General features: G+C 46.9%; 1 protein-coding gene across 2 annotated transcripts in view; it reads left to right on the top strand.

The window, feature by feature from the left end:
* LOC139391122 (FERM and PDZ domain-containing protein 1-like) overlaps positions 1-10,000 on the top strand; it is a 43,622-nt gene that overhangs the window by 21,913 nt on the left and 11,709 nt on the right. For both annotated transcript variants that reach the window (XM_071138665.1, XM_071138664.1), the window contains exons 3-10: positions 3,983-4,099; positions 4,443-4,612; positions 6,597-6,699; positions 8,160-8,205; positions 8,283-8,387; positions 9,083-9,178; positions 9,381-9,506; positions 9,605-9,730. In XM_071138665.1, coding sequence (XP_070994766.1) covers positions 3,987-4,099; positions 4,443-4,612; positions 6,597-6,699; positions 8,160-8,205; positions 8,283-8,387; positions 9,083-9,178; positions 9,381-9,506; positions 9,605-9,730 — 885 coding nt within the window. In that variant the 5' untranslated portion in view covers positions 3,983-3,986. The remainder of the gene's footprint in view (positions 1-3,982; positions 4,100-4,442; positions 4,613-6,596; positions 6,700-8,159; positions 8,206-8,282; positions 8,388-9,082; positions 9,179-9,380; positions 9,507-9,604; positions 9,731-10,000) is intronic.

Raw genomic sequence — 10,000 nt, 5'->3', positions numbered from 1 at the left:
AAAATTTGATGGCTCTTTTTTCTATTCGAATGAGGAGGGGGTATTGGCCCAATTCTGCTCTACATGCGTTATTTGGAGTTTTTCTTTACACTTGCAATACAGTCTTGCAAAACTCTGCATGCAGTTTTTCGATTGGATGTTTGTCCCATTTGGTAAATTCATTATTAGAGAGTGGACCCCATACTTCACTGCTATATAGAGCAATTGGTTATCTCTCTCTCTCTCTCTCTCTCTCTCTCTCTCTCTCTCTCTCTCTCTGTCTCTCTCTCTCTCTCTCTCTGTCTCTGCTTCTCTCTCTCTCTCTCTCTCTCTCTCTCTCGCTTTCTATCTACTCAATTCAATTTTCTCTCTCTATTCAATTCAATTCAAATTTCCTTTCTCTCTCTATTCAATTCAATTTCAATTTTCTCTGTCTCTCCTGCTGTGCAGCATGCTAGCAGCAGGGTTGCAGGGGATGTTCATTCACCTCACAGTATGATCCCATCCATGAATTACAGTGCTGATGGTCAACCTAGATCTTTTCTTTATTGAGTGCTAACATTAGAGACAGTCAATAAAGCATGGATGTCAACAAATTAACAATGGACTGATTTGAATTAAGGTTGCAATTTAAATTCAGTTTACCCAGACCTTGTCTGCCTATGTCCAATTTTAGCATCGTACTGAACCCAGACGGAACCTAGACTGTCAGAAACCTCAGATAAAGCATGTCAGTGAATTATCAGAGGATGAATGTGGCCGAGACGAGGAGGGCTATTGATTGGCTGTTGGGGAGGAAACAGTGTTGCGAGGTGGTGTTGGCCATGAGTTGTGGTCAGACTGAGCGAATGCTGAGCACACTTCTCGGGGATTTGATTAAAACATAACGAACCCCCTCCACTCTCCCTCCCCCTGTTTCTTAACATCCCTCGTTCCCAGCCACCCGCATATCTGCATAAAGGGAAGGCTGAACAGAAAGTGCACTGCTGCAAAGTTGTCAGTCGTGATAAACACAGAGACAAGTAGTGTCTGTGTGTGTGTGTGTGTGTGTGTGTGTGTGTGTGTGTGTGTGTGTGTGTGTGTGTGTGTGTGTGTGTGTGTGTGTGTCTGTGTGTGTGTGTGTGTGTGTGTGTGTGTGTGTGTGTGTGTGTGTGTGTGTGATTCTGTGTGTGTGTGTGTGTGTGTGTGTGCGTGTGTGTGTGTGTGTGTGTGTGTGCGTGCGTGCGTGCGTGCGTAATGTGTATGTGCGTGTTTGTTCCTTATTAAATGTCCTAAAAGCATGTCCTAAAATTGTGGTTGTCCTATGTGTCACATCTTGTTGAGTGCGACGTGTTTGGCCTTGTGACTGTAGAGTTGAATACCCTTCTGACTCCCTCCTCCCAAACAACACAAGATACAGATCTGCTACTAAGATAATTGTAGTCAAACACAACACTAAGCTCTGTCTTCCGTCCTTCTCTGGTTCCCATTTCAACAATACCTTTTTGTTTGTCTTCCCTTTCTGCTTCTGTGGTGGCAGGTAGCCTAGTCAAATCAAATCAAATCAAAGTTTATTTGTCACATGCTCCGAAAACAGGCTCTAACCAATAGTGCAAAAAAGGTATTAGGTGAACAATAGGTAAGTAAAGAAATAAAACCACAGTAAAAAGACAGGCTATATACAGTAGCGAGGCTATAAAAGTAGCCAGGCTACATACAGACACCGGTTAGTCAGGCTGATTGAGGTAGTATGTACATGTAGATATGGTTAAAGTGACTATGCCTATATGATAAACAGAGAGCAGCAGCGTAAAAGAGGGGTTGGGGGGCACACAATGCAAATAGTCCAGGTAGCCATTTGATTACCTGTTCAGGAGTCTTATGGCTTGGGGGTAAAAATTGTTGAGAAGCCTTTTTGTCCTAGACTTGGCACTCCAGTATCGCTTGCCATGCGGTAGTAGAGAGAACAGTCTATGACTGGGGTGGCTGGGATCTTTGACAATTTTTAGGGCCTTCCTCTGACTCCGCCTGGAGTAGAGGTCCTGGATGGCAGGCAGTTTAGCCCCATTGATGTAATGGGCCGTACGCACTACCCTCTGTAGTGCCTTGCAGGCGGAGGCTGAGCTATTGCCATACCAGGCAGTGATGCAATCGATGTTGCAGCTATAGAACCTTTTGAGGATCTGAGGACCCATGCCAAATCTTTAATGTTTCCTGAGGGGGAATAGGCTTTGTTGTGACCTCTTCACGACTGTCTTGGTGTGTTTGGATCATTCTAGTTTGTTGGTGATGTGGACACCAAGGAACTTGAAGCTCTCAACCTGCTCCACTACAGCCCTATCAATGAAAATGGGGGTGTGCTTGATCCTCCTTTTCCTGTAGTCCACTATCATCTCCTTAGTCTTGGTTTCGTTTAGGGAGAGGTTGTTATTCTGGCACCACCCGGCCAGGTCTCTGACCTCCTCCCTATAGGCTGTCTCGTCATTATCGGTGATCAGGCCTACCACTGTTGTGTCATCTGCAAACTTAATGATGGTGTTGGAGTCGTGCCTGGCCATGGGTGAACAGGGAGTACAGGAGGGGACTGAGCATGCACCCCTGTGGGGCTCCAGTGTTGAGGATCAGCAAGGCAGATGTGTTGCTACCTACCCTCACCACCTGGGGGCGGCCCGTCAGGAAGTCCAGAATCCAGTTTTAGTGTGTTTAGTCCCAGGATCCTTAGCTTAGTGATGAGCTTTGAGGGTACTATGGTATTGAACGCTGAGCTGAAGTCAATGAATAGCATTCTCACATAAGTGTTCCTTTTGTCCACATGGGAAAGGGCAGTGTGGAGTCCAATAGAGATTGCATCATCTGTGGATCTGTTTGGGTGGTATGCAAATTGGAGTGGGTCTAGGGATTCTGGGATGATGGTGTTGATGTGAGCCATTACCATCCTTTCAAAGCACTTCATGGCTATGAACGTGAGTGCTACGGATCTGTAGTCATTTAGGCAGGTTGCCTTTGTGTTCTTGGGCACAGGGACTATGGTGGTCTGCTTGAAACATGTTGGTATTACAGACTCAATCAGGGACATGTTGAAAATGTCAGTGAAGACACCTGCCAGTTGGTCAGCACATGCCTGGAGCACACGTCTTGGTAATCCGTCTGGCCCCGCAGCCTTGTGTATGTTGCCCTGTTCAAAGGTCTTACTCACGTCGGCTACGGAGAGCGTGATCACACAGTCGTCCGGAACAGCTGATGCTCTCATGTATGCCTCAGTTTTGCTTGCCTTGAAGCGAGCATAGAAGTGATTTAGCTCGTCTGGTAGGCTTGTGTCACTGGGCAGCTCACAGCTGTGCTTTCCTTTGTAGTCTGTAATAGTTTGCAAGCCCTGCCACATAAGATGAGCGTCGTAGTATGATTCAATCTTAGCCCTGTATTGACGCTTTGCCTGTTTGATAGTTCGTTGCAGGGCATAGCAGGATTTCTTATAAGCTTCCGGGTTAGAGTTCGCACCTTGAAAGCGGCAGCTCTACCCTTTTGCTCAGTGTGAATGTAGCCTGTAATCCATGGCTTCTGGTTGGGGTATGATGAAGTATTGATGAAGCCAGTGGCTGATGTGGTGTACTCCTCAATGCCATCGGAAGAATCCCGGGACATGTTCCAGTCTGTGATAGCAAAACAGTCCTGTAGTTTAGCATCTGCTTCATCTGACCACTGGGCGAGTGTAAGAGTGTTGAGCCAGTAACTGAAAGGTTGCTGGTTCGAATCCCAGAACCGGCAAGGTGGAGAAATCTGCCATTGAGCAAGGCGGTTAACAACAACTGGGTGCTGATGTAAACTAAGGCAGCCCACTGCAGCTCTCTGATTTAGAGGTGTTGGATGAAATGTGAAACACATATTTCAGTTGTGTGCAACTGACTAAGTTTTCCATTTTATTCTCTGTCTGTCTGTCTGTCTGTCTGTCTGTCTGTCTGTCTGTCTGTCTGTCTGTCTGTCTGTCTGTCTGTCTGTCTGTCTGTCTGTCTGTCTGTGTGTGTAGTTAAATGGAGGAGAAAGAGAGGAGTAGGAGTCGGTCTCTGTCTCGTAGCCGTAGGGCCACCCGGGTGCAGCAGGTGGTGGGGACGTTGATCAGACGCACCCGCGAATCACTCAGCAGGTACAGTATCAACACATGAGAGGCATATGCATTCACAGATAGAGGAACACACATTCACAGATAGAGGAACTCACAGACAGAGAAACCTACAGAGATTTGATGTCAAGAGGTTTGCAGTCCCACAATAGAATGAAGTGTGTGGACGGGCCACCTGTTAGTCATGCTAGTAAACACGTCAGAAACAGCTGACAGAGATGGAAGGGGATGCCTTTAGCCCTCTGTAGTGAATCTAATTCAATGTTTTACACAAATACTTTACTCACATAGTATCACACCAGCTGCTCTGCCACTCCCAATAACCCCTGACCTCTAACCCCTATTTAACCCCTGTTTGACCTCTCAGAGAGCGGATCCTTGGGGATGGGAGGTCCAACCGGTCTGGCAGCGTGACCAGTCAGAACTTCCCGGTGAGGCTAACGGTTCAGATCGTCAGAGACCCGGTGTTGGACTCCAGCGGTCATGGGTTCTCCCTCTCCAAACAGCACCCTCTGCTGGTCAGGGACGTGGCTGCAGGTAGGCCGTGCGCGTGTGTGTCTGAGAGAGCGAGAGAGTGAACGCTCTCTCTGAAATGTGGCCACCTGCTTCATCATGCCGCAGTAGACTCGCCCACAGCAAGACAGATTTAGCCACACACAAACACATGCACACACACATGTGTGCGTACGCACACACACACCAACCCTCTCCTGGCATTTAGAATGCCAGGCACTGTGCCAGAAAAGCCAGTGAAACAACAGAGCCACTTGCTCATCCTTTTTAGATTTGATCACTCTTCATATAGTTGGACACACACACACCTTGCTGAGCTGTGTGTTTCTTTCCTCTCTGTAGAATCTACTGATCCAATACCCTGACCAATACCCTGATCAATACCCTGAGAAGTACCCTGCTGCCCCCGGCCCAATAATCACAACTTGCTGCAGAGAGAGAGAGGGGGTGTGAGAGAAAGAGAGGGGGAGTGAGAGAAAGAGAGAGGGGGGAGACAGAGAGGGAGGGAGAGAGAGAGGGGGAGACAGAGAGGGAGAGAGAGAGGGGGAGACAGAGAGGGAGAGAGAGAGAGAGAGAGAGGGAGGGGAAGACAGAGAGGGAGAGAGAGAGGGGGAGACAGAGATGGAGGGAGAGAGAGAGAGAGAGAGAAGGGAAGACAGAGAGGGAGGGAGATAGAGGGAGGGAGAGAGAGAGGGGGAGAGAGGGGGAGACAGAGAGGGAGGGAGACAGAGAGGGGGAGACAGAGAGGGATGGAGAGAGAGAGGGGGGACAGAGAGAGAGGGGGGAGGGAGGGAGAGAGGGAGGGAGGGAGGGAGGGAGGGAGGGAGGGAGGGAGGGAGGGAGGGAGGGAGGGAGGGAGGGAGGGAGGGAGGACGAAAGGAAGGGGAGACAGAGAGGGAGGGAGAGAGGGAGAGCAAGAGAGAGAGAAAGAAAGAGTTAGAGAGAGAGATGGTGGGTAAAAGAGAGGGAGGAGCGTGAGAGAGAGAGAAAGAGAGTTAGAGAGAGAGAGAAAGAGAGAGATGGTGGGTAAAAGAGAGGGAGGAGCGTGAGAGAGAGAGAAAGAGAGAGTTAGAGAGATGGTGGGTAAAAGAGAGGGAGGAGTGTGAGAGGCAGTGAGATGAGAGTGTGACGTGAGGAAGGGGAGAGAGAAAAGGAGAGAGAGTGGAGCTGTAGGGATCAGGGTATTGGATCAGGGTATTGGATCAGGGTATTGGATCAGGGGGTTGGCAGACCTGACATTGTGAAACCAACTGGGGACATTTTGTTCGTCCCCACGAGGTCAAATGCTATTTCTAGTGGGTTTAGGGTTAAGGTTAGAATTAGGTTTAGGACTGAATTGTATGTCCTCGCAAGGTTAGCTGCGCAAGACTGTGTGTGTGTGTGTGTGTGTGTGTGTGTGTGTATGTGTGTGTGTGTGTGTGTGTGTGTGTGTGTGTGTGTGTGTGTGTGTGTGTGTGTGTGTGTGTGTGTGTGTGTGTGTGTGTGTGTGTGTGTGTGTGTGTGTGTGTGTGTGTGTGTGTGTGTGTGATAGTGCCATATGCTGTCAGTGGTTAGTAGAGTGGGATCAGGGACAGGGCTTTGCTGGGCAGGCGGAGAGTAACTGCTGTGCCTCAGTCCTGCTCTCTGGCCTGAAGACAAATGAGTATAAATAACCAACCAGAGAAAGCAGGGAGACTGGCAGAGAGACTGGCAGAGAGGTTGGCAGAGAGACTGGCAGAGAGGCTGGCAGAGAGGTTGGCAGAGAGACTGGCAGAGAGGCTGGCAGAGAGACTGGCAGAGAGGCTGGCAGAGAGGCTGGCAGAGAGGCTGGCAGAGAAACTGGCAGAGAGACTGACAGAGAGACTGACAGAGAGACTGGCAGAGAGGCTGGCAATGATCCAGAAAGACTGGCAGAGAGGTTGGCAAGGACCCAGAATAATGTTAACCCTCGTATGCCTCCCCAGATGAGCTACTGTAAGCACATGTGACTGTGTTGAACTATATAACTTTTTGTCCTCTGTGTGTGTAGGAGGCCCGGCAGATGGGATACTGTACCCTGGAGACCAGGTGTTACAGATCAATGACCTGCTGGTGGACCAACTCAGCTATGAACAGCTGCAAGACATCACCAGGTAACTAACGCTGTTATCGCTTTCTTTATTCCCTCTGTTCCTCACTGTTATCACTCTCTTTATTCCCTCTGTTCCTCACTGTTATCTCTCTCTTTATTCCCTCTGTTCCTCACTGTTATCTCTCTTTATTCCCTCTGTTCCTCACTGATATCTCTCTCTTTATTCCCTCTGTTCCTCACTGTTATCTCTCTCTTTATTCCCTCTCTTCCTTACTGTTATCTCTCTCTTTATTCCCTCTGTCCCTCACTGTTATCTCTCTCTTTATTCCCTCTCTTCCTCACTGTTATTGCTCTCTTTATCCCCTCTCTTCCTCACTGTTATCTCTCTCTTTATTCCCTCTCTTCCTCACTGTTATCTCTCTCTTTATTCCCTCTGTTCCTCATGGTTATCTCTCTCTTTATTCCCTCTGTTCCTCACTGTTATCTCTCTCTTTATTCCCTCTGTTCCTCACTGTTATCTCTCTCTTTATTCCCTCTGTTCCTCACTGTTATCTCTCTCTTTATTCCCTCTGTTCCTCACTGTTATCTCACTCTTTATTCCCTCTCTTCCTCACTGTTATCTCTCTCTTTATTCCCCCTCTTCCTCACTGTTATCTCTCTCTTTATTCCCTCTCTTCCTCACTGTTATCTCTCTCTTTATTCCCTATCTTCCTCACTGTTATCTCTCTCTTTATTCCCTCTGTTCCTCACGGTTATCTCTCTCTTTATTCCCTCTCTTCCTCACTGTTATCTCTCTCTTTATTCCCTCTCTTCCTCACTGTTATCTCTCTCTTTATTCCCTCTGTTCCTCACTGTTATCTCTCTTTATTCCCTCTCTTCCTCACTGTTATCTCTCTCTTTATTCCCTCTATTCCTCACTGTTATCTCTCTCTTTATTCCCTTTGTTCCTCACGGTTATCTCTCTCTTTATTCCTTCTCTTCCTCACTGTTATCTCTCTCTTTATTCCCGTTGTTCCTCACTGTTATCTCTCTCTTTATTCCCTCTCTTCCTCACTGTTATCTCTCTCTTTATTCCCTCTGTTCCTCACTGTTATCTCTCTCTTTATTCCCTCTCTTCCTCACTGTTCTCTATCTTTATTCCCTCTGTTCCTCACTGTTATCTCTCTTTATTCCCTCTGTTCCTCACAGTTATCTCTCTCTTTATTCCCTAACTTCCTCACTGTTATCTCTCCCTCTCCTCCTTACTCTGTTTTCTCTATTTTTATTCTCTTTGCTCCTCACTCTGTTTTCTCTCTCTGGTTCTCAGTCTCTATATGCTCACTAGATTAGAGAGTACAGACAGGTTACTGGGACTAGGACTCCCTTCCAGTTCTGAAAGCATACTTTCATAATGTCTGTGTGATTGTGTGTGTGAGTTTGAGGGTGTGACAGGTCAAATGCTAAGTCAGTCAGGTCAAATGTCAAATGTCAAATGTTTACGTGACTGCTGGACAGAAACATCTTGTCTCTGTGTTTCTTTAGGGACTTGGAGGACTTTGTCACAATGACAATCCTAAGGAACATGACAGTAAGTGTGTGTGTGTGTGTGTGTGTGTGTGTGTGTGTGTGTGTGTGATGACATAATGGTGTTTCTCTATGTGTCAGGGTCCTAAGTCGTCCATCATGTCGGCAGAGAAGAGGGCTCGTCTGAGGAGTAACCCGATCAAAGTACGCTTTGCAGAGGAAGTGGTTGTCAACGGTCACACTCAGGTCAGGACCCTCTCTCTCTATCTCTCTTTCTCTCTCTCTCTCTCTCTCTCTCTCTCTCTCTCTCTCTCTCTTCAATTCAATTCATTTCAAGGGGCTTTATTGGCATGGGAAACATGTGTTGACATTGCCAAAGCAAGTGAGGTAGATAATATACAAAAGTGAAATAAACAATAAAAATTAACAGTAAACATTACACATACAGAGGTTTCAAAACAATAAAGACAATCCAAATGTCATATTATATATATACAGTGTTTTAACAATGTACAAATGGTTAAAGGACACAATATAAAATAAATAAGTATAAATATGGATTGTATTTACAATTATATTATGTATTTACAATCTCTGTCTCCCTTTATCTCTCTCTCTGTCTCTCTCTCTCTCTCTCTCTCTCTCTCTCTCTCTCTCTCTCTCTCTCTCTCTCATTATCTTGCTCTCTCTCATTCTCTTGCTCTCTCTCTCTCACTCTCTCATTCTCTCTCTCTCACTGTCTCTCATTCTCTCTCTCTCACTCTCTCATTCTCTCTCTCTCACTCTCTCATTCTCTCTCTCTCACTCTCTCTCATTCTCTCTCTCTCACTCTCTCTCATTCTCTCTCTCTCACTCTCTCTCATTCTCTCTCTCTCACTCTCTCTCATTCTCTCTCTCTCACTCTCTCTCATTCTCTCATCCTCTATTTTTTTGTCCTGCAGGGGAACTCTCTTCTGTTCCTTCCCAATGTTCTGAAGGTGTATCTGGAGAACGGACAGACCAAGGCCTTCAAGTTTGACACTACCACCACTGTCAAAGTACGGATATAACATGTATTACATTTACCTACACATGTTCTGATTTGATGCCGTAGAATCACTTGTGCTTGTTATCCTGTGTTGTTTGCATGACTCACTTCCCCATTAGCGCTAACAGAAGTATTCATTTGTCAGGCAACCTTTGCAAAATACCTTACCTGGTGTTAGTTGACGGAGATATGCTGTTGTTTCGTTGTTGCAGGACATCGTTGTGACTCTGAAGGACAAGTTGTCTATCCGCTGCATTGAGTACTTTGCTCTGGTGCTGGAACAGCAGTACAGCATCACCAAGCTACTGCTGCTGCACGAGGACGAGTTCATACACAGGGTGAGGAGAACACCCACACAGCCTCAACCTGTCTAGCCAGTGCAGTCTGTCACTATGAATCTCAGACTATTCACCTCTATGTGACCTTGTGTCTCCAGGTGGTGCAGAAGAAGGAGAACAGCAGCCATGACTACAGGTGTCTGTTCAGGGTGTGTTTCATTCCCAGAGACCCCCTGGAGCTGCTACAGGAAGACCCCACCGCCTTCGAGTACCTCTTCCTGCAGGTGAGCCACATCTACCTGCAGGCCTAGACGACCATGTTCAGTGCCTGTAACTAGTCTGCCTGTACTTTCACCTGTACCTATAGCCACGAGAACCTGTCTAGCTTGCATTCAGGCGAGCAGGGTTTTCTTTAAAAGACTAGTGTGCATAGCCGCAGGAAGTAGTGGTGCTGAGGGGGCTGCAGCACCCCCTGATGAATCACAATTTAAAAAATGAATTCATAAAAAAAAGTGTACAAAAAAATCTGGAATAAAAATAAGGTTGGCCTTTAG

This window comes from Oncorhynchus clarkii, chromosome 31, assembly GCF_045791955.1.
Source record: "Oncorhynchus clarkii lewisi isolate Uvic-CL-2024 chromosome 31, UVic_Ocla_1.0, whole genome shotgun sequence".
Lineage (NCBI taxonomy): Eukaryota > Metazoa > Chordata > Actinopteri > Salmoniformes > Salmonidae > Oncorhynchus > Oncorhynchus clarkii.
Note: the sequence above shows the minus strand (reverse complement) of the source record. Positions and strands in the feature narration are given on the sequence as shown.